The sequence below is a fragment of the Lutjanus erythropterus genome, chromosome 1, assembly GCF_056507025.1.
Source record: "Lutjanus erythropterus isolate fLutEry1 chromosome 1, fLutEry1.hap2, whole genome shotgun sequence".
In the NCBI taxonomy this organism is placed as follows: Eukaryota; Metazoa; Chordata; class Actinopteri; order Lutjaniformes; family Lutjanidae; genus Lutjanus; species Lutjanus erythropterus.
The window spans coordinates 46,672,035-46,688,760 of NC_139317.1; the positions used below are offsets into that span (position 1 = coordinate 46,672,035).

The window sequence follows — 16,726 nt, forward strand, 5'->3', positions numbered from 1 at the left end:
AAATCATATTTTAAATGTAGCTGAAATGTGTGAAACCATTGCATATTATCCTACAAACTACCAATAACTACTTTCAAAATTGGTTATTTTTTCAGACCTAGTGGGATTTTAGTTGCTGGTCTGTGGAGAGAAGTCTAACTATGTAAGACTATCTAGCTGCCACACAGTGTGGCTAACATTAGCACTGTTAGCAGCTGCAGGCTGCAGGTTAACGTCCACAGGCTAGTATGTACTGCAGTTCCCCTTACAAAATACGTACTGTTGCATGTAGTATGCATACAATTGGGACACACTACTTCCTCATCACATTGCGCCTTGAACTTTTACCCTTCTGCTCACACACCCAGGACTGTGGGTCAGAATAGCTAGAAAAGCATGCTGACTTGCATACTACAAAATGTGCCTGGTTGCAGTAGGACATCCTGGTAGTTTTGGCACTCTGCATTTGACATACTAAATGGTCTTCTGGCATACTAAATAGTATGGGTGATATAGGTATTGGAACACACCAAATGTTAGTTTAATCTGAAACAGCCTACACACAACCTTATTTTCATATCCTGATCGCTGTTTATGAGATTTCATCTGTTCCACTTTGCTGATAAAAATATTCGGCACCATTTAGGAACTAGCGTGGGGAGAGGGAAGAGGAGGGCTGCCATCTATTGGCACTGCAGCCCTGACTAGTGGCAGGTGGCTATGTAACATTTATGCAACGGTTAACTGATGCTGTACATTAATAAAATATTGCTAAATAGTTTAACCTACTAGTATTTCTGGTGCTGACCGGCAAGGGGGGCGATGTTTAAGCAACCAGACAACTAATCTCTACTATTATGCACAGAAAACACAGTGACCATCAGATCTTCAACATGTCCAGAAAAGTGACTTCAACTAGTAACACCTCTGCTCTTGGCATATATATATTTGACGTGCTACATGTTCATATATTCATGTCGATCCGGATTACCCTAAGTTTCCAGTGAAGAAAACTCTCCACAGGATTCCCAAACTGTCATCATGACGGTGGAGAGCCCTGGTGTTGAGAGGAGTAAAATAGCGAATGTGATTGTCCTGTTACACACCTACCTATAAACTATAATAATCTGTTCCCATCCGTATCCAAGAATGACAGGTGTCAGAGCTCCGGGTTCACAAAAACAGAGCCCTATGAGTCTACACAGCCATGTGAGGTTGTACCACATACAACAAGCGTGGAAATGGCAATGTTATCACACTGATGTTGAGCAGAAACAATCTTCTACCATCTCCCATGGTAACCAATGTACTTTAGCCTGCTAGCATGCAAACATTTGCTAATAAGTTTTTTTTTTTGGTTGTGATACTTCTGTTGGCACCAAAGTGGAGGATCAACTACCTGACTAGAATTCGCCTGAGACCTGAGTCCACATTCTGCTTAACTGAGATTTGTTGACCTCATCAGTGGACACTATTGTGCCCTCTACTGGGAGCCACAACACAAAACACTTATCAGTGTAAACACAAGATGACCCCGATCTCTGTGAAAACAGTCTACAGTTGAAATGAGATAAAAGAAGAGCAGGTACAAATGTTATGGTTGAAATGTTTGGTGATCAGAAATGTTGATCTGTAGTTTGATGTAGCAACACATCAGACTAATTTTGGCCATAGTAACAAGCTAGGAAGTTGCTACTTAGGAAATCCTTGTTGAGGACATTGGGATTTTCTAATACTTATTGTTCATGCAGAGTGAACATTTAAAAGTAAGGAAACACAGATTTGGGAACTAACCAAGCACTTACAAGGATATAAATAGTTTTTGCATGAGTTACAAATTAGTCTACATTGATTTTATATTTTATGTGATACATTTTCAAGGCATTTCTGTCAAGAGCAGAAAGATTGCTGAATGCAACAATAATAATTTGGCGTTTGGAGCAAAGATAAAATTTTAAAAAGGGACAAAGATTGTGTAGCATTGTTTGCAATTTTGTTTTTATAAAAAGCCTTGTTCAGTAAATGAAAAAAAACTGCTTTATACTTTGTTACACTCTGGTGGCTTTATTGTGTTCTACAGTAAAATAAACCCAGTCCCCATATGAGGATATGTCATTTATTTCAAAAACTACTTCCTGTTCAAAGACAATGCTGACGCTCCTGAGGGAAATTAAAAATGCATACCAAACTAAAGCTCAGTTCTCAGGAGGTTAAAGCTACAACAAGGAACTTTGATATTGAGTTAATTTTGGAGGCCCCTGTGGACAAAATTGGCAGCGTTTCCACAGTAATAACCACAAAATATAACATCAAAAATAAAATTATCCAAACAAAAATTTCCTCCTGCTTATTTTTAACTGGTTAACATGCCACTCACTGTAACTTTGCCTATGAAAATGATAACACAGGCTCATTTCATCTGATTTCAAGGAGACTCCATCCCAGAGGCAGCCATTAAGAATAGAGCCAGTCTGTCATCATCACAGGTCTTCTGTTACAAAGTTGGAAGGCACTAACAAAAGATCAGAAAATATTGGACTGCTATTTGATATTGTAGTTCATTTCAAGTTTCTCCAGCCACCAGTTTGTCACATGAAGATCAAGTGATGTTTCTCTGCTGATTTTCTTTCATTCTCTCTTTTTTAATTTTTTTTTCCTCATTATAGACGACAGCGACAGCTTATGGCAGCTGCTGACTTTGGGAGGGCACAGCAAAGGCTGAGAGGTCTGATTTTGAATCAGTTTCCATCTGCCTTTCGATGTCTTTTCATTTTTGTCTCAGATCAAAGTGAACAATCAGTGTGTTGTAAAGACTTCTGTTGAAAGGACAGGACGACAAGAGGCTTTGGCTGCTTTGGTGACTGATTTCTGGAAGATCGATCGGCTTGTTAGGACTGTTTTGCAGCACCGAGGCAAGCGAGAAGCAAGTAGCCACAGCAAAGCAAATGAAGACATTCTAGCTGGTGTCAATCAAAGGAAAACATGGGAAAATAGGATCAAGTTTTAAAATGACTGCAGCGCTACATTAAGCCATTCACTTGTGTGTGCTGCTTAATGTAGGAGCTTGCATATTATTAGCTGCATGGTGATCCTTTTCCCATAGCAAGAAGAGAATCCAGCCTGTCTCCAGTGCTGCCAGAGGGACAAAAGGCCAAAATAAGAAAGTCTGCTCTGAGTCTGCTGCTAATACACCCACTGACCTGCCTGCTGGCTACAAGTCTGACCAGGCTGGTTTCATCAAAGGGACAGAGGTGGGTAAATCCACCTAAACTCAAACTCTTATTACACTGGGAGCGTGTGGCTGAGGAGTTCTTGTTCCATTTCAGAGCTGGAAAGTTTTAAAAGCCAGGCATCTATCATCTGGCCAAGTAATTATCGAATCACCGGTATCGTTCAGCAACTACATCAGACCCACTGCACTCTTCACTTCCCCGCCATTCACAGAAAAAACGTTTGGCTGAAAAAGAATAGATACAGTCAAAAGTAACAACCTCTGGTTATCTTGTTGTTCCACTAATGACTGCATATATAAGAGGGAAAGCTACTACACTACATGAGTTTTAGGCCGATCATTCTCAGATTCAGCCATCCCAAAATTAGGATAAGAGATCAGGACTGGACCTCGGTCAGTGCCGATGTTTGGCATGTTTGATATTCATGATTTAAAATTGTACAGTTTAAAATCTGGATGATTATTGGTGAGCTCAAATGGAGTTGTGTCTGCCGTATTTATGAGATGAGCCCATTTAAACGCCCCCCTCATGTCGTGTTTACCGCATCGTGATCTGGAATTTTTCTGTTAGTTCCGAGTTCATGAGGTTCTGTTTTCGACTTCTGTGACATAATTACATGTTCATGAGTTCCACTTGAACACAGCATTAGACAGCACAGAAGTGAAAGAGAGGTGTCGCCAAGCAACGGTAAACATTTTAGCCCTTGTGGCTAACTTGCATACATTTCCCCCAAACATTTTCTCATCCAGACTTATTTAATTTCTTGCTGTAGATTTTTTCCACTGCAAAGCATTAAAGTTACTACAGCGAGGTGTTCCATTATGTGAAATCACGCAAGATCACATTTTCTGAGTGCTTGTGCTTCATTCATCATGCTCTCCTCTGGTACCAAAATCTTGATAATATCCCGTACTGTGTGGTGTGCCATTATTTTCAAATCTAGTGTGTGGGTGTTTGAGATTAGAGACAAGAGAATCTGTGAAGTTTCTCCTTCTGTGTGTCATGCAACCAGATTTCAAAATCTACTTAAAAGTGCATAACAAATACTTCACTGCAGGTGTCCAAAAATATATATATGATATTGAGTCTTTGGGAAAAAATAAAAAGATTCAATTTGAGCATGCCCCCAAGCTTAAAAAGAAAAAAACAAGATTTTATTTTTGGCTATACTATCAAATTGGCTGATTGTTTGCCTCATAATGGTCACCAGTTATAACTCATAGAGCGTCCACCACTTTATTTATCACACCACTGGACCTGAATTGTAATGGCCTGTTGAATAGGCACTGCAGTAGTCCTGTGGTTTGACACCTGAAGGGTTTTATAAGGAAGCTGCAGAATTCTAAATGTTAGCGCCTCAGGTGTTATCTGCTCTGCAGTATTTGCCTTGAGACAAAGTTAAACTCAGTCCAAGGTGCTCACCCAGAGCAAACATGGATTTTTTTTCCAGATCTGCTGCCCTGTCCTTTTCCAAAAGAAAAGGCTTTGGTGAGCACATCCTGGACATCATGAGTTGTGGTACTCAAGATCAGTCTTGGCCTCAAGACTGGTATAAAAAACATTTTTTGAAGTTCTCAGTCTTGTCACAGAATCAACTGCATTTTTACTCACTCATTTTTATTTCTTTTTCCAGTCAACCTAAAGGCTACATACCACCAACGCTTCCTCATCCCAACTTGTCTCATACTGATGTCACCACCTCTTGGCATCTGATACTGAGGCAGAAGGTACTCTTGAGCTGCTGTATCTGCCATTTTTAATTAGCACTGTGAAATGGCATTTAAACATGTATGAACACTGTGAGAGGGTCGCAGTTTGGTTAGTTTGATTTAGACACAAAAACCATACCGGGGTTACCATGACTTCAAAGCCTCGTGTTGCTACAGCGACTCACAACGTGACAAAAGTCATATTACATACGTAACTATGTGTCACTCTATGCTCACGACACGAAAAGAACTTCTGTTAACATTTTGGTTTCACATGGTGCTCTAACTCCAGTCTCCTGTGTGAAAGTCCTGTGCTTGTTTGAGTCATCCGTCCTGCCCAACTCCTCCATGTATGGACTCTTTACACTACGTCAGCAACCAGGGATGTCTCATAAAGTCATAGACGGGTTTACATTGAAGTCACTTGAAAAGCCTGGTGGGTCGGTTTTCGCTGTGAATGGGTAATGTCGGCTTCTTTATGAGTCACCGAGGGGCTGACGAGTCAGGAGTACGACCAGGCTGATGTCAAGGTACCACTCCCTCACTTGGGTGAGAGAGCTATACATGTGACTGCTCTTGGTCTTGTCTCAGTCTCGATACACCCTGGTCTTGGTCATGACTTGATCTCAGTTTACAGATTTGACTTGGTTTGCCAAATAAATATAATACTGGAAGAAATTCAGCAAATTTAAGATTTATGTCTGCCATTACCTTTTTATGAAGGGTTTAAAATCTATGTATTGTTTTACTGATGAAATTAAAACACAAGATTTTGTTAATAATTTTGACTTATTTATGAAGGAGGCTGAAATGTTCCATACTGTTTTCCTGGTGAGAGGAAGTAAAAACAATGACAGGCCCTTTTAACTCAGTTTATATGCACTTATTTCTCATTTATAAAGTATTTAACATGTGTATATGTTTTCAAAAACATGCATCAAGATTAGGGCTGCAAATAAATTTTCATTGCTGATTAATCTGTTTCTCTTTCTTCAATTCATCAAATAGTTGTTTGGTTCAAATAATAGTGAAAAATATTGATCAGTGTCCCCTAAAGTCCAAGATGACATCTTCATGATGTCTTTTTGACTCAAATAACTCACTGATTCATCAGTTATCAAAATAGTTGGTGATTAATTTAATAATCAACTTTAACTGATTAATTGTTGCAGCTTCAGTCAAAATAATATAAGGTGATGTGGAAATACTGGGAAAAATGGTCAGGAATGTTCATTTATGCACAAATTAAGTCTTGCCAAGATTTATTGATAAGGCCTATTGTGAATTGGGTCATGATGGTTTGTCATTTTTTTTTAAAATGGGTCCCCAGAGAAAAAAAAAAGTTTAGGACAGACTGATGTTGACTCACACTCAGTATAGGATTCCACCTGCTCTGAGCAGACCCAGGGAAAACAGAATCTGTTTCTCCATTCACTAAGGCTGGTGTGCAGATGTTACAGACTTTCTTATCCAGCTCCAGACAGTTCTGGATGTGTTACATCATCAGGTTCATCTAGTAATGTAACCTGCTGACTGTGTCCATTTATATATGTATGTATCCCAGCTGCATGACTTTTGAGGACCTATCAATTACTGTAGACCCTATATTTTCAAACTGTGGTACCACCGGTGGTACACAAGCTCCCTCTAGTGGTACTTGATGGAATGTCATATAGAAATGAAAGCATATGCTATGCTATTAAAATAATACAAAATTCTGAAATAAAATACATAAAAAATATGAGATGATTGAAATGTAATTCAAATAAGTTTTGTCTTTCCTGTATTTTTGTTTCAACCTATCACAATCATGAACACACATAAACCTCACCTGTGATTACAAGTTGTTATGAGCTAAACTGTGATGGCAGATAATAGGAGGAGATAAAATGTAGAGACTTTAAATTAATGCATCAAAAACACTGAAATTGTGGTGCAGAACTGGAAGTATTATGAAGAGAAGTGCAGATCAGGAGGAGAATATTTCGAGCAGTGGCTATTTGTTCACCAAACCTGCTACCACCAAACAGTGTAAAACAATAAGGAGATATGACCTGAGCTACTTCACTTATTAGAAATAAACCTGCCTCCTGCCTGAACTGTCCATAGCTGTAACCGTTTTTATTTCAGCCAAAACATTTGTGTTGCGTCATACTGACTGTAAAACCTTCTCTCTGTGCCCAGGACCCACTTGTGTTTCCTTACCAGCCAAACCGTTTCACTGGGCCTGGCCTGAGTGCATGTCTTACTGTGTTTATTCTGTCAGGTACCTGTTTTGGACGCCAAATATGGCTTATAAATCAGTGTAGAGAGAACAGCTCTCTGCAGTGGTCCCAACCCCTCTGACTGCACTCCCAGCTGTAATCCCAGTGTTTATTCTAACTAATGCAGGCAGCTCTGTTTAGTTTCCCTCTAAACTCCATCAATGAACTTCATTTCCAAGTTATTTTAACGTGGTCAGAAAAATGATTTAAAATGTGGGTCTCGTTCTCAGCACAGCAACGTCCCTGCTCTCTGTGCGTGCAGAAGGCCTGAAGGTTGTTTTAAAGGACACTCAAGTACAGAGGAGTTTGCTGGCAATATTGGAACCACCTGCTTGGTGTGTATGCTACAAATGACTGGGTCTAATTCTCAGGATTGTAACAGTAATTTAGGGACTGGTTGGCTGATCCTTATCGCCTGGTTTCTGGGTCTAAACCACTGACATCAGCTTTGATGTTCTGAGGCCTTTTTCCTCCCTCCTCCTTTCAAATCTCATTAAGTTGTGGCAAAGAAACCTGAGCTCCTGCTCCCTGCTCACTGAGTGTTGGCAAACAAAGTAGAATCTTTGACGCACACACACAGATTGTGGTGCAGCACCCAAGAACACCACTAAATCCCTACATCTCTATACAGTTCACTGTTCATGTTTTGTAATTCAGCATAGCTTGAGACTCAACTCTGAACTGTCCTGAATTTTAAAATGTCAGTGACAATCGTAATTATTGCAAAAAAAATCGAATCAAATCAATCTACTGTTTTTTGTATCTATGTGTTAAAAAAGCTGTCATCTACTATGACACCATGCACCAGCAGCTGTGACCACCACACATCCCCCCATTTCAAACTTTGATACCTCCCATACACATGTAAAACTGATGATCGCATCAATGACCAAAGTGTCTCAGAGTTCTCTTAATGTTAATCAAAATACACATTTTTAAACCATAATTCTTATTTAGCTTTGATTTAGAAGGACTACAGAGTTGACATGTTATGGTTGAGACACATCTGATAGCAATATTTTGTAATCAATTTGTCTAAAAATAGAAAGTTTACCAGTGCTTGAGCAGCATTCCTGCCTTTTTTGAGCCAAGTGAGAAATCTGGAAAAATCTGGCAAAGTTGACTGGAAATGTTGAACACAATTTTAAAGGGACAATTTTCATAAAAAATCCAAACAAAGAAAAAACAAAGATGATTATAGTAGCACATTTTTACACTTGTATTATCAGTAGGTATTGTTAGTTTTAGATTTTAGACAGGCTAACCCTAACATCTGGGACACGACTTTAAAGGGCCAACATTTTCATAAACAAAGATGATTATGTTTTATTTTCTATTAGTTTTGTAAAGAGAATGGTGCCTCTTTAATTTTTGTATATTTTTACTGATTATCTGTACATTAAATCTTTATTTATACATCACTGATCCCTATATCTGTAAATCTATTCATGAATTGTGCATACTGCACCCCACTTCCAATAAAATGTTGAAACACAAATATGAATATAATAACACAATTTTATATCTATGTTATCAATATGTATTGTTAGTTTTATATATTGAAGGCTTTTAAATCATTTTTAATTGTTGAATTTGTGGATTCTGGTCAAAGACAAGGCTGTTTTCTGGCACGGAGCAAGTTTAGAAATTCAAGAATTTCAAAAAGAAGACCAAATCATTTCAGTTACATGTATTTCACATACATATATATATAAATCCTTAAAGAATATATTTTCAAAAAAACAAATTAGAGTGTCTGTATTAATAATTATATTATAATATAAATGCTTTTTTTCACAAAGATCATCAATAATGACTATACAGGTAGACTGAGTGATTATCTTATCATTCAAGTAGCTATAATGCCTATATGAATGATCTACCTATCATCTGGTAGTGCAACCTGTCTCTCTCCTTTCTTGCCTCCTATGGATCCCATACATGTCCTCTCTGGAATCCAAATGAGAACTTTAATCTGTGTGTACACTGTCTGTTTTGTGTCTCTTTCAGTCCACTGGCTTTCTCACTTCTACATTTGAACAACCTATATTTTACATTGGCTTAAATCTGTATTGAATGTTACGTACGGACACCAGCATGTAGGACACATTGCATTTACACCTGCCTAACTACCCAACCCTAACCTCCAAACACAGTGTGAACCAGACTACGTCCAGATGTGGCCAACCAGATCCCATCACATTCCAGTCATAATGCACACAGATACAGATCACTACAGAGCTGTCTCTAACTGTTCTGTGCTTCTTCTGGCTCTGTGAGCTTTCTATGTGTCCTCAGTGACCTTGTGGTGTCTCACCTTGGGGGGCACGGTTCGGGGTCACAGATGCGGATCATTACTGGTGGCCTGCTGGATGAGTCACACAGAGAGTCGTCCACCTCCTCACCCCTCCTGTTAACACACCGCACCACTGCTTTCTGCTTCCCTGGGCAGAGGACATAGGCAACACACAGTTGGACATGAAAGGACAACAGGTGTGGACAAAACAGTCCATTTGAACTGCCAACAGCCATCCCAGAAACCTCACCAGCAGCACAGGTGGCTGAGCAGGCAGTGAAGCCCCTGTAGGCCCAGCTGTACTGCTCCTCTGTCTGGATATAAGGGGCCCCATGGTCCTCGAGACTTGAGGAGACGCCTGGAGCTTTGGTACATGGCCCCTGGCTGCAGGGCCTCTCAAGCTGGGGTCTGTCCTCCCCACACTCCTCCTCTGGAAGGTCCACCTCCGTCTTGGTGAACGAGAGCAGCACCCGGCACTTCACCTCCCGAGTTTGCTTGCCAGGCCCGCAGGTGGCGCTGCAGGGTGACCAGGGCCCGGGTACGAACCTGAACACAGAGGGAGAAACACAGAATACAAAAAAAGCTGTCATTTAAAGGACCAGTCTGCAGGATTTAGTGGCATGTGAGAAAACATATTAAACCAACTGAATGCCTCTCACCTCACCATCCCTACTGTGGCCTTCAGGTGTACAACCAAAATTCAAGTTGCCACTTCAATATAACTATAATTACCAACTCCTGGTTGTTTATCTCCACCAACCAGTCAAGCTGCAGTTCACATCCATGTCTGTCCAGACTCATATAATCTCTGTGGTTAAGACTTTGAAGGATTTTAATAAAAGGTATTAAGTGTATTTTTTTTGGCAAAATGGACTACTGACATGTTTGATTCCAGTGAATAATTTCCAGTGAGAAAGTTGGAGGTCACAGTGAACTCTGACGATCAAATTTTAATCAGTTCATCCTTGAGTTCAAGGGGATGTTTGTAGAAAATATGTCCAGGTGTTCCTGAGATATCACGTTTATGAGAAACATACTGCAGCCAGGGCTGGGCGATGTCTCCTGAACTGGCAAATGATAATGTCCACGGTGAAATTTCATGATGGACAGTGATTCCATTGCTTGGTCTAAAAGGGTCTTTGTCTCCGCACCATATCTTTGCTACTTGCTTGTGTTTAAAAAGAAACTAACAAACACAACATGGAGACGTGGTGCAATGAACAGCAGCAACAGCTTCCTTACTATATTTTCTTTCCCACATGTCAAAAACAGAATTTAGGCAACAACTCTATGGCAACTCTGAGGGGACACAAATACAGAAGGCTTTTAAATCATGATGATGGTAGACGACTGTCAGCCATCATGATGGATGATTGCATTGTCCATCAGCACAATCCTGCCTCAAGCAACGGCTGCTGCCAGCATGGAGGCATAAAAATGCAAAAGGCCCTCTGTAGAGCCAGTGTTTGGTTTGTCTGCTCAAGGCTACTTTAGAATAGAAATATACACTGTAAGAAATTACTGTTGTTTTCACAACATTATTACTGTAAAATGAAGAAATTATTACAGAAATTTCTGTAGTTTTTACAGCATGATTACTGTAAAATGAAGAAATGCTTGCTGTTTAATATCTATACAGCAAGTTGCTGTATACATATCATATATCATACATTATTACTGCAAATCTAAATATAGTCATTTTTAAGCATGATTATTTTTCCAGCAGCCACATAATGATCTGCTTTTGCTGTTGGTGCATTTTACATGATTTGATACACAAATGGTTTCTAGTTTTTGTTATTAAGAAGACAGAAGAGGACCTGATTTTCCTCCAGTCCAGGTTATTGTCACCCAAATGATGGGAGTATACAGTTTTGTACTGTTGGCCACCTACTTTTTTCTGCATAATTTTATTTCAAGAGCAATAAAATTCCTCAGTATGTAATTATTTTACACTACTAATTTATATTATTAAAAAAATACAGCATGCTGATTATTACTGCAATAACAGTAATACAGTGGTACTGTGATTAGATTTTACAGTAAGCATACTGTGAAGTGTATTACAGCAACTTATTAGTTAGCTGCCAGTAAGTTACTGTACAGTATTCTTGTTACAGTATATGTGATGTAGATATAAATGGCTCATTCTGAGATGATGAAATCACAACAATTCTTATTTTCAGGTGATTATACACAAATGAAAACATACTTAGGATTATTATTTACCCCTGCATGGTAAATATAACAGGAATGTTGGACATGCAGGTCTGATGAAGCCAAATCCAGTACAACTGAAGTGAATGGTAACCAGTTTTAAAATGTACACGTCTCCATACTGCGCCTGGGGTGTAATCCAAGTGTCCGTAAGCTGTGACATTTAAATTTGACCCAAAAAGATGCCATTTACGCCATGTTTTTAGCCTAAATGTCAACTGTAGCCTCTCAGACTGCAGCCGTATGCATGTGCGCGAGCACACGCCTGAAGGGGATATATAAGCTCTAGCTCAAGCGGCGCGACAGGAGATATATGAGATCTCGCGATGCCTTCAGACCTGTGTTTACATGCAACCCGGAAGCGACTCACACTTCAGAGAGAGATCTGAAGGATTTTCAGTAAGCTACACGTGCCTTTGTCGGTTCTAAAATAACATTTTAGACCACTTATCTGGCAAGAAACCGTTGTAGCTGATTTCCTTGGCGCAAATATTTAAAAAGATGGTTCGAGTATGTGCTTATCCTCGATGCTTCAACCAAGAGAAGCATGTGAGAACGGTAAATTTCCACAGACTGCCGCTACATGACCCATACAGACTACGGCGGTGGCTAATGGCTCTTCGTCTGGATGTCAACACCTCCGTTGAAAAGCTCAGATCAGTCCGGGTCTGCAGTGAACATTTTTCACCGGAGGATTACCGTCCAAATGTCCCGGGAAGAAAAACAGACAAACCTCTGTTGAAGTCTACAGCTGTGCCGACCGCGTTTCTACAATGGGCAGAGGTATGTACTTCATATATATGTCTATAATTATTGGCACTTTAAACAAAAACGTAACTTACGACATTGATTAATTCAGCTAAAAATTGTTACCAGACAGGGTCTGCACTTTCATGTAACTATCCAACTTAAAGTTAAGTCAAACATGTGATTACGAATCACATATTTACACCCATTTGCAAAATTATGATATCATAATCAGTGTATGATTATATCTAACTAACCTCATATCATAATGCATGTTTCTAGGACTCGCACAGTAGTCCTTCACCTCATCCCGCTGCAGCAGACCAGGCCATGAAAGTGGAGACACTAGATGACCCTGAGGCTCTTTTTGCTGGTGTGTCACATTCCACATCATCCACAGACAGTACCAATCAACCTGGACAGCCATATGGTAGAATACAGGTGGTGCTAACAAGTCCAGACACAACGGGAGAAAGGACATGTCCATCCACATCTGGAAGCTACTTCGCCTTCCCCCCCACATGGTCATATCAAACTGTAAGTACTCATATGTATATTGTCACATAATTTAACAACTATAACCACTTATTGACAATGTGAATCAATTAGTAAATCATTTATCACCACATTTGACACATTTGATGGAGTTGGTCAGCAGAGTAATAGCTTTTAAATATCTCTTTTGTAGTAGATCAATTTGTATGCATTACCCAAGATAACCTGAAACTAACAAAACATAAATTATATCTAGTCTGATGGTCATTTTGTTTAATGCAGGACATGCAAGCACAGACTGGACAAGAAAGTTTGGAGCATAGTGTTAAGCAAGACGTCAGCATGGTCTCAGTTGATGTCCCTTCAGACCTCGGCTTTGTTCCTCCTAGCTCAGCTTCAACTTCAACTCCAATATCAGAGGAAAATGAAGAATTGGGGACGTGGCATGAAAGGAAATGGCTGGTCAACGAGTCCAAGTTGATGCAACTCTTCAAGACTTGCCATCAATGTGGAAGGCGAATATTGAAACCAAGTGTCAGCACTACTGGGAGCCTCATCCGCATAAACTGGGAATGCACACGTGGACATAGTGGGCAGTGGAGTTCCTGTCCTGATGTTCGAGGAATGCCAGAAAACAATATTCTTGTAACGGCATCTACACTGTTCACTGGTGCAACACATACAGTAATTGCTGAATGGGCTGACATGCTCAACCTCCAATTGCCAAAAAGGACAACATTTTATTCCATCCAGTCATCCTACCTAATCCCTGTCATTGACACTGAATATAAACTGCAACAGAAGGCCATCATGGAACGGCTGCTGCAGACACAAAATGTGCTCAAGAGGGGAGTGCATGTGTCTGGAGATGGGAGTTCAAGCAGGTTAATATATTTTATTTATTAGTTTACGAGGAGTTGTCTCTCTAGATTGTAGCATGTTAGAGATATTTGCTGTAATGTTGGTTTGATAAATACTTGATCCTTGACTCTTTACAGCCCAGGCTACACGGCCTACAGCTTCATGGATGATGCAACTGATCAGATTATCCTCTTCGAGTTAGTACAGGCAAGTGTAGCAGTAGATCATTTAGGCCTGGGCGATATACCCAAAAAACCTATCATGATAATGAAGTTTCATATTGGTGGATATCGATAATTATTGATCGTGTAAGTTGTGACTGATACGTTGTGTACTCTGAAGGATGGAAGTGGCTGAGGGGATAAAATAAGTTTGTTGTATTATATTGCAACAATATTACAGGGATGATGATGATGCTTTCACAAAATGTGAGATTATTCTATAAATAATCATCAGTAATGTGGATATAATGCCTAAGTGAGTAAAGTCAAATAATAGATCAGCTGGGACAGTCTGGTAAATTCTCAAAATGACATCACTTAACTGTAATGAAGCCTTTAAAACCAGGAAAAGACAACACTTCTGACATATCACAATATAACAATATCCAAAATCTTTCAAGATATCTAGTGTCATATCACAATACAATATAATATCATTATATTGCCCAGCCCTAAGATCATTATATCATGTAATCACACCATGAGAACAGTTATTGGGCATGCAAGTTTAATGTAGCTACATTGTTTTTGTGTTAAGTTTCGACCTGACTGTGACATGCATTGCACATTAAATATGTATGTTACTCATGGAATGCATACTGAGAGTATTTTTTGATATAGGTGACGGATGCAACCAGCCCTGCTGCTATAGAGCCAGTAGGATTTCGGAGAGGACTGGATTATCTCCTGGAGCAAGGTGTTGATGTAGGGGTGGTGACTACTGACAGATCACCATCTATTAGGAAGATCATGCAGGAAGATTACCCAGGCATTCATCATGAGTTTGACATCTGGCATGTAGTCAAGGGTAAGTCAACGGTAGACTGATTCAAACTTGAACATAAAAGAAAGACTATCCACAATGCCACACTGATGACATCATCTTAGTATAATTGATTTTGTGCTGTTGTTTATTGCAGGGCTCATGAAGAACTTACTGACAGCGTCCAAGCAAAAGGACAACCAAGAACTTCAACCCTGGATCAAATCCATCTGCAACCACTTGTGTTACGCTTGTGCAACTTGTGAAGGTGACCCAGATGTGAGTAACAGTACATTCTTAGAATTTTGAAATGAGCGCTGTAGCAAATTGTGAAATGAAGAAATAGTACTGCCAAATTACTGTATTTGCTTGTGACACTCTATCCGTCTTACATTCTGTCTTTTGTATCCCAGAATTTGATAAAAAAGTGGAAATCGCTACTTCATCATATTTGTGGTGTACACCATTGGGAGGAAGATGGAGAAGAGAAGAAATGTCAGCATGATGACCTTAGTCCAGAGCAACAGAGGCGAAAGAAGTGGCTGCAGAAAGACTCTCCTGCCTTCCAAGCCCTGTCAGCTATTGCCCTGGATGAAGGCCTCATGAAGGACCTGAAACAAATGGCCCTCTTCAAACACACAGGTTTGCAAGACATAAGCAAAGTGTTTGTACAGCCCCATTCCAAATCAAAATGTCATTAGTATGGCAACTACCCGTTCACAAGTATGCAATGAATCTATATCCTGTGTTCTCAGGCATGCTTGAAGTGTTCAGTTCATCACTGCTGAAGTACACACAGAAAAGACCGCACGCCGTCTACCCCTCCATGAGAGCTTGCACCCAGCTCGCCATCATGGACCACAATGAAAATGTTCGACGTGAACAGGCCTCCACCTCCACCGGTGAGATCCCAGCAAAACAGCTGCAAGATTTTCTGAAAAACACATTAAGAGTTGACACTTCTCGTTATGTTGTTAGTAAATCTTTTGTTTTTGGAATATCTTTAAAAAACTTTTTGCCTCTTGTTAAGTACTGTACCCAGGGCAAGTACCTTCCATTGGATGTGTTAATTGGTATTACTTTATAAACATGATAGAATACATTTTGTAATTTTTTTTTTTGGTCTTAGTTTTATTTGTGAAAGTATGAAATTAGGAAAAAAAAATGTTTGCTTGGTCACACACCTGTGCTTAGGTGGTGGGTGTTTCTGAATATTTAAAAGTATAACTGGGGATATGAAAATGTGTAGCATGCTCTGTAAATTAATGTATGGTTCATAATTATGTGGATGTAAACTTTATGTTCTGAGTGACATAAAAGCAGGAGTTATTAAACATCAATAGTAGATAATATGTACTTATTATATATTCATTACAGTTTTGTTTGTGACTGATTCTTATTGTTGTTTTGTTTTTGTTTGTGTTTTTTTTTTTTTCTTCAGGCAATCCTAGATCCAATGCGGTTCACCCAAAACAGACGAAAGAGTGGGCAGGCGGAAAGATCTATGTACCAACAACCACAACATTCCGGCAAAATCTTGTGCTACAAGTTCTGCAGCGACGCCTGGACCACACCGACAAACTCTAGGACAAGCACTCACACGTGTCCATTCCCACACTACCACCCCACATAGCCCAAAAAAGACTAAGCTTTTTTTTGATTGTTTGTTTGTTGTAGGTTGTTTTTTCCACACCTAGTTTTAGTTTGTTGTAGGACTGGGCGGTATGACAAAATTTTCGTATCACGGTTTTTTAAAAAATCATATCGGTTTCACGGTGTTTGATGTTTTTTTTTTTTCATGCAACAGTGTTCTTACCCACATTTTCTTCTACTGAGAACAGAATTACTGCAGTTGATTGTCTTTAAACAGCCCATTTTACTGTCATAAGGACTGCATCATGTTTTTTTTTCATGTCCCCTTCAAAGTATGGTTACCATCAC

At 39.5% G+C, this 16,726-nt stretch overlaps 2 protein-coding genes across 2 annotated transcripts in view; one reads left to right on the top strand and one right to left on the bottom strand.

Moving 5' to 3' along the window:
* adamtsl3 (ADAMTS-like 3) overlaps positions 1 to 16,726 on the bottom strand; it is a 371,260-nt gene that overhangs the window by 60,062 nt on the left and 294,472 nt on the right. The window contains exons 15-16 of the mRNA XM_084722400.1: positions 9,732 to 10,027; positions 9,503 to 9,629 (exon numbers count right to left, since the gene is read on the bottom strand). Of these exons, the coding sequence (XP_084578526.1) occupies positions 9,503 to 9,629; positions 9,732 to 10,027 (423 nt within the window). The remainder of the gene's footprint in view (positions 1 to 9,502; positions 9,630 to 9,731; positions 10,028 to 16,726) is intronic.
* Positions 12,041 to 16,559, top strand: LOC146333374 (uncharacterized). Its single transcript, XM_084722387.1, has 9 exons — positions 12,041 to 12,481; positions 12,728 to 12,982; positions 13,223 to 13,824; positions 13,939 to 14,008; positions 14,644 to 14,830; positions 14,943 to 15,064; positions 15,199 to 15,427; positions 15,541 to 15,687; positions 16,227 to 16,559. Exons 1-9 carry the CDS (start codon positions 12,200 to 12,202, stop codon positions 16,370 to 16,372), a joined length of 2,040 nt encoding a protein of 679 aa, XP_084578513.1. The 5' UTR covers positions 12,041 to 12,199; the 3' UTR covers positions 16,373 to 16,559.

Coding starts and splice junctions, on each gene's coding strand:
- LOC146333374 (XM_084722387.1), top strand. CDS start 12,200: ATGGTTCGAGTATGTGCTTATCCTCGATGCTTCAACCAAGAGAAGCAT. Junction 14,009..14,643: donor TCCTCTTCGAGTTAGTACAG/GCAAGTGTAGCA, acceptor TTTTTGATATAG/GTGACGGATGCAACCAGCCC. Junction 15,428..15,540: donor GGCCCTCTTCAAACACACAG/GTTTGCAAGACA, acceptor CTGTGTTCTCAG/GCATGCTTGAAGTGTTCAGT.